The sequence below is a fragment of the Phycodurus eques genome, chromosome 4 (assembly GCF_024500275.1).
Source record: "Phycodurus eques isolate BA_2022a chromosome 4, UOR_Pequ_1.1, whole genome shotgun sequence".
Classification (NCBI taxonomy): Eukaryota; Metazoa; Chordata; class Actinopteri; order Syngnathiformes; family Syngnathidae; genus Phycodurus; species Phycodurus eques.
This window is the reverse complement of record NC_084528.1, coordinates 5379790-5400993: the sequence shown is the minus strand read 5'-3', so window position 1 is coordinate 5400993 and position 21204 is coordinate 5379790. Positions and strand designations below refer to the sequence as shown.

The 21204-nt window shown below is 42.0% G+C and overlaps 1 protein-coding gene across 8 annotated transcripts in view; it reads left to right on the top strand.

Annotated features, from left to right (window-relative positions):
- Nucleotides 1-21204, top strand: part of LOC133401149 (intermembrane lipid transfer protein VPS13B-like) — a 482547-nt gene that overhangs the window by 334561 nt on the left and 126782 nt on the right. For all 8 annotated transcript variants that reach the window (XR_009768384.1, XM_061673722.1, XM_061673719.1 and 5 more), the window contains 3 exons: nucleotides 15956-16288; nucleotides 17148-17556; nucleotides 17663-17800. Coding sequence is in view for 7 of the 8 variants with exons in the window: in XM_061673722.1 (XP_061529706.1) it covers nucleotides 15956-16288; nucleotides 17148-17556; nucleotides 17663-17800 (880 nt within the window). In the remaining variant the exon portion in view is untranslated. The remainder of the gene's footprint in view (nucleotides 1-15955; nucleotides 16289-17147; nucleotides 17557-17662; nucleotides 17801-21204) is intronic.

Genomic DNA, 21204 nt, shown 5'->3' with positions numbered 1-21204 from the left:
TCTCAAAGCAATAACTGTGGCAGTCTAAAATTGGCCCTTTGGAAACTTAATCTTTTGAGATCAGTAGCAGCTGAATTTGCTGTCCCTTCAATCGGTTTTGGCAAAATTGGCGTGAAAACTCCAGATTAAATCATGAAGGTTGGAATTGTGTTAGGGCAGACAGCGTCTTATAGGGGAGGTCGATTGTGAGATCGGGTATCGACTCAGGTGAACGGAGTGAGACGTGCCCTCTGTCTCTCTGCCTGCAAAGGAAACGGAGCCAGCGACTCAGGGGACAAGTAAAAGCACGGCACATCAGGCCAACCAGTGCAGACTCATATGTACACATATCGTGATAGACTTTGTTCAGTACAAAAACAAGCAGTGAGGGGGTGGGAAAAAAAGAGAGATTTTCTTTCTCGACTGTAAAAGCAACAATGTGTAGCAAAAGTGTTTGCAAGTGGACATGGTTGTACCTTGCCCATTGTATCTGTCTGGTCTCTAAATTGTGGTAATGTCATGTAAAATAGACATACTTTTAAGGTTGCAAGAAAAAATATACAGTGGGTACGGAAAGTATTCAGATCCCCTTCAATGTTTCACTCTTTTTTTATATTGCAGCCATTTGCTAAAATCATTTTAAGTTATTTTTTTCTACATTAATTGACACACAGCACCCCATAGTGACAGAAAAAAATGGAATTGTTGAAATGTTTGCAGATTTATTAAAAAAGACAAATTGAAATATCACACAGCCATGAGTATTCAGACCCTTTGCTCAATATTTAGTAGAAGCACCCTTTTGAGCTAATACAGCCATGAGTCTTTTTGGGAATGATGCAACTTGGGAATGAAGTTTTTCACACCTGGATTTGGGGATCATCTGCCATTCCTCCTTGCAGATCCTCTCCAGTTCTGTCAGGTTGGATGATGAACGTTGGTGGGCAGCCATTTTCAGGTCTTTCCAGAGATACTCAATTGGGTTTAAATCAGGGCTCTTTCGGGGCTATTCAAAAACAGTCACGGAGTTGTGTGAAGCCACTCCTTCGGTATTTTAGCTGTGTGGTTAGGGTCATTGTCTTTTTTTGAAGGTGAACCTTCGGCCCAGTCTGAGGTCCTGAGCATTCTGGAGAAGGTTTTCGTCCAGGATATCCCTGTACTTGGCCGCATTCATCTTTCCTTCGATTGCAACCAGTCTCCCTGTCCCAGCTGAAAAACTTTCTAGAACTTTCGCCCATCTCCCGATTGCATCTCTGGAGCTCAGCCACAGGGATCTTTGGGTTCTTCTTTACCTCTCTCACCAAGGCTCTTCTCCCCTAGTTGCTCAGTTAGGCCAGACGGCCAGCTCTCGGAAGGATTCTGATCGTCCCAAACGTCTTCCATTTCAGGATTATGGAGGACCACTGTGCTCTTAGGAACCTTAAGTGTAGCAGAAATGTTTTTGTAACCTTGGCCAGATCTGTGCCTTGCCACAATTCTGTCTCTGAGATCTTCAGGCAGTTCCTTTGACCTCATGATTCTCATTTACTCTGACATGCATTGTAAGCGTAAGGTCTTATATATACAGGTGTCTGGCTTTCCTAATCAAGTCCAATCAGTATAATCAAACACAGCTGGACTCCAATGAAGGTGTAGAACCATCTTAAGGATGATCAGAAGAAATGGACAGCACCCGAGTTAAATATGAGTGTCACAGCAAAGGGTCAGAATACTCATGGCTGTGTGATATTTAAGTTTTTCTTTTTTAATAAATCAGCAAAAATTTCAACAATGATGTTTTTTTTGTCAATATGGGGTGCTGTGTTTACATTAATGAGGAAAAATATGAACTTAAATGATTTTAACAAATGGCTGCATTGAGTGAAAAATTTAAGGGGTCGGAAAACTTTCCATACCCACTGTAGATGCATAAATGTGTACACACAACCACAGTGGGATCATGCTAATGTTGGATTAAATAACCCTATCCAGCTAACTGGTTTTATTTCACATACACACATTAACTATCCATCCATCTATCCATCTATTTATCTGTCGATCTGTCTATCGCTATCTATCTATCTATCTATCTATCTATCTATCTATCTATCTATCTATCTATCTATCTATCTATCTATCTATCTATCTATCTATCTATCTATCTATCTATCTGTCTATCTATCTATCTGTTTGGAGAATATACCGTCTACAAAGTCTACACACTCCTGTTTAAATGCCAAGATAAATCCATTTTCCGCCATGACTGTGACCTGTATCCTGAAATTAAAAAAAAGAAGTAAAAATAAACAACTGAGATAATGCGGTTGTGCATTACTTCTTATAACTGGGGATGTGGTTAAATTAAATAATCGCATTCATCTCCATGTTAAATAGGAGTTGACACACACCTTCCACCATTTTAAGTTCCTCTGATTAACCCCCCAAAAAATGAACTCCAAAAATATGAAGGTATAGGTATGTTATCCCTTTTATTTTGCACAATACCTACTCACCACGGCTCGCCTCACCATTCCTTACTTTCCATTGGTGGAGCAGGTACTCCCAGGTACTATGAGGTACCATTTAGAGTACCTGGTCAGCCAAGGTGCCAAGCATGCCACGCCAATGTTTTGTTTGTTATCGCCACAACATTGGAACACTTGAGGCTAGAAAAGACAAACATAAATACACATGCTCGAGGGTTCCTAGTGTTAAACCCTTTCTTAGAAACATCCAAATGCAGTCCAGTGATCATGAGTTTAAGTTTCTGCCTTCTTGAACAGTCTGTCAGTTCAGCCGGAATGCTATGAAACCAGAATGTCCTTTTTTTTCCCATTTTGCTTATCTTTTTGGTGTATTTATCGCCAAAGAAAAACACCCTGCTATTGTAGATGATGGGACGGTGGGGATCTTACATTATTGTCCTTTGCATGCTCAACACAAAGCACATCTGAGCAGTTTCCTCCCTCACTCCTTGGAACATATCCAGACAGCAATGAATAAGTACTAAATACTTGTTCTCTTTCATCACCTCTGGACATAAACAGCATTCCTGGACTTATAGTTTCTTAGATTCATACCACTTTTAATGCTATTTGTAGTGGCACGGTGGAGAGTGGTTAGCACATCTTCCTCACAGTTCTGAGGACTCAGGTTCAAATCCGGCCTCGCCTGTTTGGAGTTTGCATATTCTCTATATTGAAGACTCTAAATTGTCTGTAGGTGTGGATGTGAGTGTAAATGATTGTTTGTCTATATGTGCCCTGCTATTTGCTGGCGACCGGTTCACGGCATACCGTGCCTCTCGCCCAGAGTCAGCTGAGATTGGCATCAGCACACCCGCAAACCTAGTGAGTATAAGCGGTACAGAAAATGGATGGGATTGTAGAACACCCGTTTGTGCATCACTCGTATCAGTCGTCATCAGATCATGCATCTTTGCTACACTGAACCACACGGCCCCACTCAAAACGGCCTGATTCCGCCTCACTGTTTTCTCTGCTGATGCAGACATTGCTATCTTGCAGCACTTACAGGAATTTCAGAAGAACCCTTCATGAACTAATGAAAAGCATCTACTGTTTTTGAAGTCTCTCAAGCCTTTGCTTTTGTGAACCGCAAGCCAATGCTGAAGACAATACATGCTGAAGTATCCTTTATTGTTTGTTTGTTGAAAACTCAATGCCAAAGCTAAAGATGTAAAGTTAAAAGCATTACTGAATCTTCAATAATTTATCTTGGGAGCCAATTTTGTAACCTAAGAATGTGTCTTTTCTGTTGCAATGCCACCCTTTGCTTTCTCCCCTAAGTACAAACTGAAATGAGACAAGAATTACATTGATTCATTATGCCTTAACAATATACTTAAAATTTTTTTTTTTTTAATTCCAATTACACAACAATGTTTAACGTCCACAACTTATCTCCTGGTATCCTACCCATAGACTCAGTGGGCCTCATTCACTAATAAATGCGTAGAAATGCTCTTACTCTGGGCACAAGTTGAGCATATAGTGGAACCTCAATTTAACAAACTAATAGGGGGTAGGGATCGTCCATTAATTTGAATAAAGTTTTTTTTATGGCCTATAAACACCCAGTATAGTACAAAATTATTGTAAATAAATGTTAAGACGTTTGAAAATGTTTGTAAAGTTTTAATGTTGACCTAAATTTACCTTTATAACATTGCTGTGATTGTCTAATACTGCCGTGAGAGCCGTGATCGCTCGTGCTTGGGCGGTGTGATAATGGCCTGCAGCTGGTAGGAAAAAGTTCTTGTGGTGGCGAGTTGAGGGTCACTTACATGAGCCGCCTGGTTAGCGTGCTTCCTTTTCCCACCTCCATTACGATTGGTTGCCATAGAGAAGAGCTTGACAAAAACCAACAGTGTACGCTTCCAAACTCAGTATATCATGCTTGAGAGGCATGTACATGGCCAGCGCCCGAGTAAACAACAGCCATAGATATGAATAGATACGACAACAAGGCTAAGCTAATATCAATGATGCCTTTGATGAGAACGTTGCCTCTGCCATCATCGTCTCTACGTAGGTTAGCTGGATCTGTGACAACAGCGGCACAACCCGGAAATGCAGGTCTGTTGATTTTGCCAATAAACAACAGCGGCCAATTCTGGAACCAACAGACTTGGTCCACTACAAAGGGAAATGTTGAGTTCCAAACGGACACTATTTTCTGTCCATGCATACCGGCCAATTTTCGACGCCCCACCGTGTGTATGTTAATGAATCAGAATTCATTCCAAATAACAAGGTTGTGGCCGCGATCTGCAATCTGCATAAACTGTGCCCCTATTTCCCTATAAAAGGGCGTCCGTCTGAAGCATCTAAACCAATGCGCGGAGGTTTAAAGTTTAGAGAGATGGCCCCGAAACTTTAATAACTTTATCCTATTTTCAAAAGGTTGGTATCATCGGTAAGCTTGCTAGACACAGAAACTGACAACATATAATACTCATATTAATCATGTTTTTACTAATTCTGAAGTTAAATTCGAGAATATTGCACAAAACATGCATATACAAAAACAGGTTAAGAGCTGATAATGAACAAACACTGCATAGGTTGTTAACATACATAGTAGCACAACAATGAGGCAGTTGAGGAAACTTATGAAATCAGCATTGGAAGTAGGCTTTACACAATCAGGATTTTTGGGGCCAATCAATTTTGTGAAATAACCTTTATTGGTGGTCAGATATTTACAGAACTACGTCAAACGACGCGCAACAAGGCTAAAAATAAACTAGCTTTTGGATTCAAATATACTGTACACGATGGCAACGCGGAGTCAATGTCTTTTGCGGAGCCGATCAATGCGAATTATGACATTAAAGCCGATCAGCATACAATGGTAAATATCGGCCGATACCGATCAGGGCGATCAGATCGGTGTAAAGTATAATTGGAAGCAACGGAAAATACGTGTCATAAGCCTTATGCCTATCAGACTTAATGTACGTCACAAGCAGCCACGCGAGCGTCAGTGTGTGTGCAAATTGATCAATTTTCATCACTTTTGAACATGCAGAATCACAGAAAAATATATAAATCAGATTGTCGTAGGGATTTCAAAGAATCATTGAAGCCTTGGATACATTAGGAACTGCAGGTTGGGCAACCTGCTCACTGAGTACTGCACGCAGACAGCTGCATCCGGGGTGTCACACACAAATGCACATATAAGCACATGAATGGAACGAGGATACAAGTGATGAGAAGTGTCCTTTTCACCGTTATTTTGGACATTAGTCAACTTATTTGCAAATTCCTGATTTAGGTTATTATAGTTAACGTTAGCGGCACGGTAGCCGACTGGTTAGAGTGTCTGCCTCACAGTTCTGATGACCGGGGTTCAATCCCCGGGCCCCGCCTGTGTGGAGTTGGCATGTTCTCCCCGTGCCTGCATGGGTTTTCTCCGGGCACTCCGGTTTCCTCCCACATCCCAAAAACATGCATTAATTGGGGACTCTAAATTGCCCGTAGGTGTGAATGTGAGTGCGAATGGTTGTTTGTTTGTATGTGTCCTGCGATTGGCTGGCAACCAGTTCAGGGTGTACCCCGCCTCCTGTCCGATGATAGCTGGGATAGGCTCCAGCACGCCCGCGACCCTAGTGAGGAGAAGCGGCTCAGATAATGGATGGATAGTTAAAGTTATTATTGTTTTTATAAATGACTGTAGTTTCAATACAGTACATTGTGCATCTAGGGTAAAGGGTGTGGTTAACATTTTGATCCTTCATTTGTGCGTACCCAGGGTCTGAGCAGGTTCTAAATTTGTTCATAAATTCAAGTGCAAACATGTTGATGAATCACAGATTTGTGCGTACGCACTGTTGGAGAACAATGGGAGCCTATCCCGTTTAGGGATACATGCATAAACACTGCAGCCCGATTATCAGATTAGAGAATTAACCCAACACAGTTCTCCAAGCTAAATAGTGACAGTTCATTCATTTTAACATTTCTATTACATACCTTTGTGTTTGTGTGGCCATAACCCAGACTTAGTCTGCAATCAGATGGTGTTTTTTTTCTTTCTTTCTTCCATTTTACCTTAATAGAAGAAAAGGGGGCCACTATCTTGCTGTTGCAAAATGTACTTGTCTAATGTTGTGTTACCCAGATAAGACGTTCTTATTAGATGTTAGTGGGGGTGCAGCACGGTGAATAAGTGGTTAGCACATTTGCCTCTGAGGTTGGTGGTTCGACTCTCAGCTCCAGTCTTTCAGTGTGGAGTTTGCATGGTCTCGTTGTGCTTGCGTGGGTTTTCTCTGGCTTTGGCTTCCTCCCATATGCCAAAAGCATACATGCATGTTAAATTTATTGAAGACTTAATAGGTGCCCATAGCTGTGAATGTGGATGATTGTCAGTCAGTGTGCCCTGTGATTGGCTGGTGACCAGTTAAGGGTGTACCATGCTCAATGTTAGCTGGGATAGGCTCTAGCTAATCTGTGACCCTAATGAGGAAGAGCAGTATAGAAAATGGACTGATTGAACGCTGTGAGTGGTTCTCTCCGTGAGTGAGAAAGGAAGCAGAAGAGGATGATTATTTGCTTTAAAAGGCAGACACTAATGGCCACCATTCGCTTTGCTGATAGAAGTGAAGTCAGTTTGCTTTAAAGTGCTATTGAAGCAGGAAAGTGCACATTCACTTCACACTGAGCTGCTGTAATTGCTGCCTGAATAGAAAACACTGTTACGATCTTTCCCCACGATCCAATTTGTTACAACCTTGTAGTCATAGATCTGCCAACAAGAAAGAAAAGCTCTGTGTGAGCTGTTCCTGTGCATTTATACTGCATTGTCTTTCAACGATTATTTAGCTGTATTTTATTTGGTTCCATATACTGTACGTCTACCAATTTAGATGATGCTGGAGGATGCATTTAAATATTTTTGGATGTTGGAGAAACAGATAAAAATACTTACTTGGCATCACAACATATTTCATACGAGTACTCCCACCAGCTTTCACTTGATAAATTAATCTCCCAACTATAAATTTCGATTTGGATTGCTGCTATATCTTCAGATAAGGACTATTCTGCAACAACTTGTTCCATGCAGGCGAGCTCTTATTCTGGATGTGAAGAGAAAGTCTTTGGCGTATCTAAATTCTCACATCATGATGCTCAAACTAATTGCTCACGGTTTGCTTCAACTGAGAATTGGGCTGTGCAGTTAGATATATAATTATAACAAAGCCTTTGAAATAAATTCCTTCACAGAGTTATACAGTGACCTCCACCGTGCATGTTATTGTGTCTTATCCGGGTTAATTCCTGCATGCCCAGCTGTCAAATTTGATCTGAATCAGGTATTGGGTTTATATTGGTTGATCTGTTCAGAATGCTGAAGCAATTATCACACATGAAGATGGTGCCTACCCGTGTGGTCGCCTCGGTTACGCGCTACATTACATGACTCACTTATACAAGGGGAGACTTGCTAACCATCCAGGAGGCTACTTTTTTTCCTGAGTTACTCACCGGAACATCGACCGCGGTCTTTGGCGCATGGAGGCGGCGCCACAGAGGGAAGCGAGCCGGCATCCAAGTGAAGAGAGGATACAGACTGGTGTTTCCGTCCATCCACCTTGCGAATCTACTCTCCCTACCCAACAAAATGGATGAGCTTCATCTTCTGACAAAGACCAGTAAAGACTTCGGACTTTCCGCCACCATGTGCTTTATGGAGACTTGGCTTTGTGACGCTGTACCCGATGGCGCCGTCATGCTTCCCGGCTTCCATCTTCACAGGGCAGAATGCAACATGGAATCATCGGCGAAAATAAAAAGCGGCGGGATATGCTTCTACAGCAACGAAAAATGGTGTACGGAGCTCAGCACACACTGCAGCCCACATTTGGAGTCGCTGTTTTTGAACTGTAAGCCATTCTACTCACCTCGCGAGTTCGCATCATTCATTCTGGCTGGTGTTTACATTCCGCCTCAAGCTAACACAAACGCCGCACTGCTAATGCTCGCCGAACAAGTATCCGAAATTGAAAAAAAACACCCGGACTCACCCCTCATTATTCTCGGGGACTTTAACAAAGCTAATCTCAACCACGAACTCCCTAAATACCAGCAGCACATCGACTGTCCCACCGGGGAGAAGAACATTTTAGACCACTGCTATACTACGCCAAATAACGCATACTGTGCCAAACCTCGTGCAGCCCTGGGCTTGTCTGATCACTGCTGAATTCACCTAATACCAACATACAGGCAAGAACTTAAATGTGCAAAGCCTACAGTGAAAACAGTGAAAAAGTGGACCAATGAAGCAAAGATTGAACTCCAAAGCTGTTTAGACTGCACAGACTGGAGTGTCTTTGAAAATTCAGCTGGCCGCCTGGATGAATATACGGACACTGTTACATCCTATATCAGTTTCTGTGAAGAGGTTTGTGTACCAGCAAAGTCATTTCGCACATTCAATAACAACAAGCCGTGGTTCACTGCCAAACTTAAGCAACTTCGCCAAGCTAAGGAGGACGCATATCAAAGCGGGGACAGGGCCCACTATAATCGAGCTAGAAACCTGCTGACTAAAGAAATTAACATTGCAAAGAGGAACTATGTCGCAAAGTTGGAAAAACAGTTTAGCGTTAACAACTCTAAATCAGTCCTTTCAATCGCTGACCAATTACAAGCGACGATGACCCCAAGCTGAGAACAATAGCACACTAGCCGACGACTTGAATACCTTTTACTGCAGATTTGAAAAGGACCCTTTCACAGCCCACACCCACCCAGCTGCACCACCGAGCACAATCACACCTCTGACCTCTGAGTTGACCATCCACGAACAGGATGTGAGATACATCTTCAAACAACAAAAGATTAACAAAGTGGCAGGCCCAGACCATGTGTCCCCATCCTGCCTCAAAGTCTGCGTGGACCAGCTCGCTCAGATCTTCAATAGATCTCTGGAACTCTGCGAAGTACCGTCCTCTTTCAAACGCTCCACCATTATCCCAGTCCCCAAGAAAACTACAATCTCAGGTCTGAATGACGACAGGCCTGTCGCTCTGACATCTGTGGTCATGAAGTCCTTTGAACGTCTCGTGCTGGCGGGCAGGACACAGCAGGTGAGGCTGGAGGAGGCCATCTCATCCACACGCAGCATCAGCACTGGGGCACCTCTCCGCTGCTCTTCTCTCTCTACACGAACGACTGCACCTCAACGCATCCGACTGTCAAACTCCTGAAGTTTGCAGATGACACCACTATCATCGGCCTCATCAAGGATGGTGACGAGTCTGCATATCGACAGGAAGCGGAGCGGCTGGAGCTGTGGTGCGGCCGACACAACCTGTAGCTGAACACGATCAAGACTGTAGAGATGATCGTGGACTTCAGGAGGCATCCTTCGCCACAGCTGCCCCTCACGCTGTCCAGCTGCCTTGTGTCAACCGTCGAGACCTTCAAGTTCCTGGGAATTACAGTCTCTCAGGACCTGAAGTGGGTGATCAACATCAACTCCGTCCTCAAAAAGGCCCAGCAGAGGATGTACTTCCTGCGGCTTCCGAGGAAGCACGGCCTGCCACGGGAGCTGCTAAGGCAGTACTACACAGCGGTTATCGAATCAGTCCTGTGTTCCTCCATCACAATCTGGTTTGGTGCATTCTTCCGGCTCCTTCCCTCAGGTAGGCGATCAATGCAAACTAGAACTAGCAGACATTCCAATAGCTTCTTCCCTCTTGCGATCAACTTCTTAAACAGTTAACTTACAATTCCATTGCAACATGCTGCCAATTTATTTTGTGTGAGTTTGTTGTCACATTTCTGTAGGACCAATTATATACTACTCGTGCACTCACTGTAGTAGTCTCGCCACGCTGCACTATTTGCATATCTGTTGTTGACCACTCATGCCAGAGTAGCATCTGCACCACTTGCACACTGACTGAGGAGTATCTGCAACATTTTCACAATCAACATTGTCCCAGATTATCGAACTATTCGTTACTTTAAACTGCATACAGTCCTTGAAGTCGCGGCGCCCTTTGCACAATGGTCATCGCACCGGACTATTGCGAGATTAGTCATTCGAACTGCTCTAAGTGCTAGAATAAATACATTAATTAATTCATTTTTAAAAAATTGTACCGGCATTACCAGATAACTAGCAACCCTTTATTGCTCAGTCACTGTTTTTCTAAATGTCTTTATGTCTCTAAAGTGTTCTCTGTCAATTGACTGTCTGTTGTTGTACTAGAGCGGCTCCAACTACCGGAGACAAATTCCTTGTGTGTTTTTTGGACATACTTGGCAAATAAAGATGATTCTGATTGTGATTAATCTCCTTTTGTGCTTTAAGGGCAGCGTCTTTCAGAGCTATTAAATCATTCTTGATTGCTGAAGATTGAGCGCGGGGCAGTGTGGGTTTGCTAAATGTCATTACTCAGGATGTAGCTCAGTTTTCTTCAGCAACAGAAATGTGGGCTTTATTTGTGGCAGCATATTTGTAAGTAAACTAATGCTGCACAAAGGCACAGGAGAGAACCCGTTTTTGAAGTTTAAACAAACAATTATAAAACCAAGGCTTTGGCTGCCATGTGTCCCAGAAACAGTCTTTTGTTAAGTAGCTTACTGTCGGTCCCCATTTGGACCGCATTAACTCTCTCTTTTGCCAATTATTCTTTTCATCATCCAACTTTTATAATACTGTATCTTTGTGTTTGAGCCAAGGCTTTCCCAACCTTAAGGCATTTGAAAACTGATCAAAATCATTGTTGATTTTCCCTCCTATTATACGGGGTCCAGCAGACATCCCTGAATGTACAGTGAGCAGGAATTACATTATTATTATTTTTTTAAACTTGGGTTTCTTTCTGAATCAATATTTTCATACTATATAAATTTTTGTACATTTGTCCATATGGAAATACAAAAATGTAATTCTTCCACCAAATTAATTTAAAATTGCAATGTTACAAAATGTGTGAATACCAGCAAACCTAATCTTTTTTTTTTATATATAAAATTCTAATTTATACCAATTCAACCACAGGTATCAAATTATCATCAAGATTCAGATTTTTATTTTTATTTTCCTGTATTCACTGAGAAATAAATAGAACATTTTTTTCCAAGGGTGTGTACTTATTTTTGTTGAGCACAGTACAACAGCCTTATCAAAGAATTCCCCCCCCCGTCCCCCACCCCCCCACTCTTGGCGTCTCTTCCACTTGAAAAGGGTTCCATCTGACCCAGTGCTTTAGGAATGTCCAGATGCATAAATTGTCCTGTCATTAAATGTTTTTTTTCCTTAAGTATGTCGCGTGCAACTTCCAGTCCCCCCCCACCCCCCCACCCACCCTCTTATTATTAGCTCTCTAAGCCTTCCTGAAGTCAAGACAGAGGAGATGCTGGTAGTCTGGGAAATGTAAATGAAAAGTATAAAGTGTGAAGTTGTCCCTCATTCTCCTAAAGGCAAAAGATGGGCCATTAAGCCCCGAAGGAGTAAAACCACCCACCAGCATTACAGAGTGCAGGGAGCTTGTTAAAATGGCCCCTCTTGGCGCCCTGAGCTTTGGAGTATGCCATGTTTAAAATACAGTTGACAGTCACTCTGAAGCACTCAGCATCCATTTCCAAGCTGCAAGGTCATGACCTTCCATTGCTACTTTGTTGTGGTTCAGTTTAAGTGCATTGCAGGTTGCCTTTGTTAGTGAAACAACGTTGAACGTATTAAATGGCTGCCTTTGATGCCTTTCTTTACTTAGTGGCTGCCGTTAATGCCTAGAGAGAGGTGACTTCACATTATAAATGTCTTCCACCCACTGTTTTCCACAAGAAAATGAAAGGTTGAATTGAAGTCCTTTTGGCATTTAGTATAGAATTATTGTTATTATTTTTTGATGAAGGTGGGCCCCATTTGAGTGTTTTCTACCTTGGGCACAAAAGAACAGAGGCCTGCTATCGGCTTTCAGTTTCTGGTAAACAATAGCGGGTAGCGCAACAGGGGGTGAACTTGTAAACGCTGATGTGGTCGAGCAACAGAAGTTAATCCCATGCAGACGTCCTGCAAGCAAGTAGCTCAACTGTATTGTGCTGTCACAAAGATTTACTAATATGACTTCCTATGATTTTAATGGAAATTCTACTGCAGTCCACCAGAGAACACGAGAAACCCGTGTCAAACACTGAATCAACATTAAATACTGAAAGATAGCTCAACATTCTATGACTACCCCCACTCACTCTTACTTGTGGGTTAATAATTTGATATTACGGTGACTTTTATATGCTTAAGAAATAAATGAATTGCAAGGAAGCATAATATTTACGTAGTGATGTTTTTAGATTGGAAAGCATTGCAACTAACCATATTGACTGTAGTTTTTGGAACAATTTTGTGACTAACTCAACTTGTAGCTCTGTTGCTGTTACTATGTACTGTTGTCATTTCCATTCGAAAAACCTTTGAAATTCACATATTGGAGAAAATACACTGTATATTGTACCACTAAGCTATTACAGGATTTATTTTGTATTTATTGTTCTTTTGTTGTCTTTTTTTTTCTTACTTGTACTTTATTTATTTGGTCCTTGTCTGCCCCCTTGAATAAATAATTTCCCCAATGAATCCACTCTCGTTGAATATTAAAGGAGTTGGACTTCACTGTGGATATATGGCTTCTAAATAGACTCGTGAAATAACATTCACCTTACAGTATGTGACTTATGCTAAATTGACTATATTCTTTTGAGACCATATGGACTTTCCTACAAGTGAAAACCTCCAGATTTTCTTATTCCATGATCTCTCAACCTGAATTGCAACCTACTTTTGATTCATCTGGAAACACTCAAGTGCATATGTGCTATTCAGATGTAAAACGTATGTTGTCATATTGGACTAGCAAGCCAACACTGTAAACGGGTGGCATTTGGATGATGTGACATTTGCTTCCGCTTATTAGCCTTACTCGAGCCAAGCTGTTCTGAGTTACACTGACAGAAATTGGGGTCACACAGATGCGCACTGATATGATTGGCACCTGGGAGACTCATGGTTTCACACTTTGGGGATTATCCTCCATTTTCCAGGACGTTATGCCGAGAGACTGTGAGAAGCATGACATCATGATTGGCCAATGGAGGTTGTGGGTTGCGTGTGTGTGTCATCGCACATTCACGATCACGATCAACTCCCAAGTCCAGAGAAAGATTACTCTGGGATGTGGAAACTGTGTTTCAGTGCAGCTATTATATAATGTAATAGAAAGTAATGGTTGGAAAGGGGGATTTCAGCTGGGAGCAGGCATGTAGCTGCAGTGCATGTTTGTATTCGGAATTTATTGCCTTCTGTCAGTGAATAAATTGGCGTAACGTTAAAGTCTACAGACTTCAGAGCCATGCGTTGTTAATACCTGTTCGCCTTGCCTGTGAGTAATAATAAAGGTGTGTAACTAAGTCCAGTCGTCTGCTTTACTTTTTTTTTATAAAGTGAAATTTATATGAAATCATGGGTTTGTGAATGTGCTAATTGCACGCTTTGAATCAAACTGCAGTTCGAACAACTGTTTTTCCATTGTTTCTTTTCCTCTACCCCGCGATTGTGTGCCCCATTATCCCATATTCCACTTGCAAGCATGTCTAAATATAGATCAAGAATTTGCTTAGGAGGCACTTTCTTTGCGGTGGTGGTAAGAGAAGATTGGGTATTTGCCATAATTGTAAATGCATGTGTATAGCCTAAGCTCATGAAGAGAGACAGGGGAGCAAAATGAGTATTTGGCAGTTGTTTTTTCTGGCTCTTGCTCTTTCCCTGCTGCTGCACAACTTATTTGTCCCCTCCAACAAGGGGCACTCATTAAGCGGACATTTCTACTGCGCTGATGCGCATTTCAAACACCTCTTTTCCGCCACAGAATCGTCACCTGCTTTAGACAACACTCTTGAAGATCCGCCCAGAATCCTTCCCCTTTCATTTTTGGGGAAAATCTTACTTTTCTACAGAAATAGAAGTCCACACATCCTATCCACAATCAGCCAGAGAAAATAAGAAGGATCTGGCAGGGCCTATCCTGTGAAAGCCGGGCCTAAAAGAACAGAACAGGCAGGCGTGCCGCAGCGTTTTATATGGCTCTTGTTCTTAGCCTTTGATGACACTGTTTAGTTTCGGAAATATCTAATAAGTCAAGTATTCTGTCTAATGTGCTGCCAGTGGGTTTACTATTTGCTCAGAGGTCTTGAAACACTATCTCTGCCACGGCAATAATATACATTTAAAATTCCCATGGAGTGGGTGGGAGCGAGTGATGCAGAGTGCAAGGGGGCAGCTGAGCGTACATGCTGTAATAGCAACCATGTGCATGTTGATCAGATGAGGGTATAATCAGATTCACCACACATTGCGTCCACTTGAAGCTCTCTCTTCCAAACGAATGTAAACGGTCAAAATAGCAGTAGCGAACTGAACGTACACTGTAAATACGTCGACTAATGTGTTCCGGAAACATGTTCGACCAAAAACCGTCAGAAATTTCTAATGTGAGTTTTTAATTATGATACACACGTGAACAGCGTCATCATTGGGAGTTAGTTTCTTTTGCCCTCCCTGCCATCTCTTTTGTCACAATTTCTACTGCTGTCGAGTTATTACTTGTCATTTTCGTTCCATGGGAGCCAATTGCAGCAGTTTCATGGTGGCCATGTTTTGTAGATTAAACATGTCCATTTTTTTCTTTGTCGTTTGAATCACTACAATCTAGTCTCGAAACATATTTTCTGGCCATGAAGTCTTTTTCATAGCCACAGTAGTTGGAAGTCTCTGCATCTGGAGCCAAGCATACAATTTGGGCTGCTTTATGCGTGATACCACAGCCACTGCAAAAAAACAATTGGATTTTACTGGAGTGAACCCCTTCTTTCAAGATATCTTCAATATTTCAGAATTGCTAAATTATGTTGAAGACCACAAAAAAGGTCCCACAGCATGCCTTTAATGTTTTTGTGGCTGTACGATGCTCCCTTTCATTGGTCAATTGGTCCATGGTTTCAATCAAGTCAGCTATTTGGTTTATGTCTTGTTGTAAAGGCCACAAACGACACAAGAACTCTCTGCAAAGAAAGAATGCTCTCATGTTTTATTTGATACTCATTGATGTTCCTTTCATTAATTCCAATCAACTAGTTTGTTCTGGGTCATTTTGTTTTTGAATGTTAAAACTCTTCTACACATTGTTCATTTTCGATCATTGTCATCTTTTTTCCCTGAGCTTTTATTTTTTTAGTGAGTGTAGTTTAAGTGTCTGCTGTGGTTAAAGTAACCCAAAAACATTTCACACCTGACAGTAACTAAACTATTGATCTCTTTCTATTGCTATTTAATCAGGCATTGGGATTGCGGTTGTTTCCATTAGTGACATTTCCAAAAGTGCAATACAAGCAGTATGTAGTAACTTGAGACTCAAATGTGGCCTTTCTTTTCTTTCCTCTGTGCCTGTATGCAGATCCGTAAACAAGAGCAGAAGCAGAGCAGTCGAGGCTCGTTGACAGGCATCGACAGTTCATCTCGTCACAGTGGGAACGGGCAGGATAGCGGCTTCGGCAGCGATAGCGCTCACATCCGAATTATCCAGATTGAGCAGCAGAGTGGAACCAGTCACCACTGCATAGCCAGGCCCTCCCATAAGTCCACCATTACCAAAAACCTCAACTTTATCCCCTTCGACATCTTTCTGACTGCTAGTAGGCTGTCTGTCATGGCCTATGAATGTTCTAATCCCCCACAGGCCCCCACTTCATTAGACAGCACACAGGATAGGAAAGAGCCCATTGAAAAGGTAAACAAAAAAGTGTGACTTGGAAGCTCCCACTGGAGTCAATGGTCATAACTGGTCTGAGTGCGTGTGTGTGCATGGGAGGCCCTTTGTGTCTGTGTAACAACAAGTAAACAACAGTTATCGAAGCAAATGAACATAATCTGAAACTTGTTACAAAAAAAAAAAAAAAAACATACATATCTACAGTAAAATGTGATTACGTTGGGTAGTGTTTGGTACCCAGGTACCAATTCAGTCCAGTCCAAGAATACTTCATTGTTTGGAAAGAATTTGGTCCTGTCCCCCAGCTCGTGTTGTTGCAATCCACTGCTGCCACTGGAACTTCACTCTCTTAATGGTGTCCGTTCATGCATTTGTAAATGCATTATCCTGCACTGAACATGCTGAACCTACCCAGAACATAATGTGGGAGAATGTTCATTCAGTTTCTTTTTTTTTTTTTTTTCAGTTTGAAACAAATGGTGGATAATGCAGAAACAATGGCTATCAATGTAGCATGCCAAGATGAGATTAAAATGGTAACTTGGCATTTACATACTGTTGACTGGCGAAAAGGAAGGTTCATTCGTTATAGTTAATTTGGGGTCGGCGTGGTGCAGAGGGTGAGTACGCTCTTCAACCAGAGGTTTGCCAGTTCGTATCCCCGCCCGAGCGGATGTCATCGTGGCCTCGGGCGCGGAATGGCAGCCCTGCTTCCCCAGTGCAGCTGTGGCTACACAAGTGACTTATCACCACTAGGGTCGTACTGTGGAGTGAATGAATAATGTGTGCAATTCTAAAGTGTGTTTGAGTGCCTTGAAAATGTGGTATGCAATATTGTATTATTATTAATTTAGGGATCCATTTACACCTTCTTCAGGTAGGAAAGAGTGCTCTCAACCAGCCTGAAATCCTGTCTGAGTCTCCTCCAGCCTCGACCTTTGCGTCTCCGGACCCTGCTGCCCAGGTTACCCTGACAGACCTGACTGCTGAAGACATCCTCAACAGCAATAGCTCCAAGCCCGTCTCCCCTATGCTGAGGGGCAGTCTGCTCTCCCTCAACTCCCTGTCAACCCCCAGCCGCTCCTCAGCACGCCAAGCGCTGGGGGTGACAATTGTAAGGCAGCCCGGAAGAAGGGGGGCTGCTGACCAGGTACTGGAGCCGCTGCTCTACCTGCAGGTGATCCAACCTTCTGCTCTTCTCAGCTGCCACCACCGCAAACAGAGGATGGAGGTCTCTGTGTTTGATGTGGCCTTAAGAGGAGTGGCCTCAGACTACAAGTGCCAAGGTATGAGAGCGATATTGTATGGCTTATCATAATACATAATACATTTGACCGCTGAAATAGTTTGTTGTTTTGTTTTTTGAATTTCCATTGGTGTCATTCCGTTCAGACCAAGGGAAGACCTTGCCCGAGTGTCTGGATTATAATGTGTGCTGGCTCCAGACAGCAGCAGGTGACGTGGACAGCGACACAGGCATTCCTCCGCCTCTGCTATGCCTTCAAATTAAAGACTTCCTCAATGGACCCGGTAGGATGAATTCACTTTTGACAAAAACTTTTGTTCAAAGATGAAACTTAAGATGATGTATATTGTAATATACATCTATATATGTATGTATATTTTTGAAATTTGTTTCACATGAAATGTGCGAAAGCTCCCTTGGACTACATTGTGTGTGTATGAGTGTGCGCGTGTGTGTCCTGTGAATTTGCTTTTTCACAGGGCTTGGCCATCTATTTTTAGACTTCTATTATATCCATATGAGTACCTTGAAGCTAAATATCTTGACCCATGGGTTTGTCTTACATTTTATCCAAATTGATCTGCAATAATCAACTGTGTGAGTGGGCTTTTGAGTGGATGAGTAAGTGGAACTTCCTCATCCCTTTGAGGATTTCGTGAATCCATGAACAGTGTGTGTAGGCGCAGGAAATCCTTCACAGTTTAGCTCCCTGATCCCAGTAGACCCACCGTACTGTAGTTGTTATTGATGATGGTTCGAGCCACACACATCCCTTCCTGCTGTCCACGGAAAGCCCTCAGCGTATCTGTCCACCAAGGATCAGTCAGTACAACACAATGCTGCTCTGTACACCACAGCAAATACACAACACAGCCACACACAGATTTCCAATCTACCCATCTGCTTCTTTCAGAGGACACCAGAAGTAGGAAAAAAAAACAAAACGGTATACTTTCCATATGGTACATTTCGAAGTCAGTCACAATTCCAGTATCTATTGTCTTATGTGTGTGTGAATTGAATTGTAAATCTAGATAAACTGGAGGCACCAAAAACAGGTTGAAAACGGTTGTATTAAAACGGTGCTTGTTTTTGGTTTGTAAAGAAATTCAGTTATGACTTACGACTTTCGGCTTGGCCCATCAGGGGTGCTCCCAGCGAATTGCTCACATTTGTTTGTTTGCCACAGTTGTTCCAGTTTCACTATCTGCATGAAAAGCAGCAACATTGACCGCTACATCACCAGTCCCAGATTTGTAAATGAAATTTTCCAAAATCTATATTCTGTGCTTCTGGGTACCAGCATAGAAAATGACGTGTACCAACCATCCATTTAACGATGCCGCTTATCCTCACAAGGTTCGCAGGAGTGCTGGAGTCTATCCCAGCTATTGTCAGCTATTATTCATTTATTGCCACTTTCCAGTATCCAAACCGCTTGTATCTCCAAATTGTGTGTGTTTGTTCCTATCGGATAAAAACAAAACTAATCATTGGAGAGAGCAACAATACGTCCCTCCTCTTATGAATTCACCATGGAGTAATTTAGTTTGTTTTTGTTCAAATTAAATTTGTATTTTTAAAATATAAAAAGCAACAACTAATACATTCAAATGTTAGACATGTACCAAATAATGAAATGGTAATCCTTTAAATTATTGATTGAAAGAGGAGGTGCAGCAGCCTGCACCATTTTATTCTGTGTAGTCTTATGAGGAACAACATTTGCACTTAGACGCTTCGATCACTTTTGATGAAATACTATTGTACAGTATTCATTTGATTCATAACAGGACACTAAGACTTCCTTTGTCTCAGTAGTGGAAGTAACGAAAAAATGACATGTACAGTACATTACAGATATTTCCTTTGAACATAGCAAGATTACCTGCCCTTATGTCTGTCTATATTTATAACTTCACACTCTTTGTGTGTGCGCACACACAAAGAGCACTCTGGCAAATTACATAGACAGGATCCAGGCTCAGTGTGAGGTTGCCCCTGCCACCCTAACACCCCCTGGGTCACCGTATGCTGGAAATATGTGGAATTGACCACACGTGCTACTGGTTTCCCGTCACCCACATCACCTTTCACAGACACATTTGCACACACACTCATGCACATTTTGTGATTGATTGATTGATCTATTTTTCTTTTCTTTATAAACTAAGGGGACTTTACTGTTGGCAGTCTGTTCCTGCAATGACGCAAAGGAAATTGCAACGAGGAGAGAGATTAATGAACCTGAAATTCTACTTTCATGTCAGAACCGTATATGCATCTACATTCATGTTCGGAAATTGTCCGCACATGGTCACGCATGTAAGGTTTATTAATTAATAATTTTACACAGGTGGACAAAACTCTCAGTAGCCTTCAGTTCAAGAAAGAACCGTTGCCTCATTTTAGGAAACGGTGCCTAAAATGACTCATTTTATTTTCTATTTATTTGTTTAACCATTATTTATCCAGGTAAGGCAATCCGCTATATGCGGAACGTCATGTGTCCAACGTGGAACATGGAATACCAATATCATTTATTCATCCAAATATGATATCATGCATGTAAACAATGAATCCCAGATACCGTACCGCATAGTGATCATTAGTGGCTCTGTGGTGTGGTCCCGTTCCCTATTCATCCGAGCGAGGCGGAAGTGCTTTTTCCTGATTTGCCGAATGCGGAAGTAGTTTGCGCATATACCGGCTTGAGAGCAGATTCATCTCATTTTTCAGGCAGACCTGGCTGCAGACAGCGGAGTAAAATGAAATTAAAATAATATCATTAATAAAATAACTGAAAATTAACCATTTTTTTTTTTCAAAAAAACATTGCTTTGTTGTGGTACAATACAATTGTTCAACAACATGATTTTGTTGAACAAGCTTTTGAGGCAGTCACTGCAAACAAATAATTTATGCAACTCTCGATAGGTATCGTGGCCCGTGCCTCTTTGAGTAAACTGCTCCATCTGTCTCGGGTTTGATGGGTGCCTTCCTCAGATTGCGTGTTTCAGCTCCTTCCACATATGTTCAATAGGTTTTAGATCAGGGCTCATGGAATGCCATTTCACACTAGTCCATTATTTTGCTCTTGGCCATTCTTGGGTGTTTTCTCTTTGTGTGTTTTGGGGCTTTCTCCTGTCAGATGACCAATAACCTGTGCTTTCTGACACTGGGCAACACATTTCACTCCAGAATGCCTCAATAGCTTTGAGAGTGCATTGTACCCAGCTCAAATTCAAGAAGCCTTGCTTGTGCCCGATGGAACAAAGCCCCCAGAACATAACTGAGCAGTTCTTTTCTTTATATGCTTTATTTTTGCATGACTTTTGATTTGCCTAAAAGCTCTCAAGTGTAGTCTCAACTGTCCAAAGGATATTTTTCCACTGTTCTAGAAGACCTACGGAAGCTTTGTGGCTCGTCAAAATGCATTTTGGCAAATTCCAGTCTCATCAGTTCATTGAACATTGTGGGCCTTTCTTTCTTTAACAGAAGGAGTTAATTGCCAATTTGCCTGTGCTGCCTTTACAAATAATGTACTTACTGTAAAACATTGGAGGAGGCGCATTTATGTTCTGGGGCTGCTTTGCTGAATCTGCGCAAGGTACAATGAAATCGCAAGACTATCATGGTATTCTGAGGCAAAATGTACTCCCCATTGTCAAAGCTTGGTCTCAGCTGT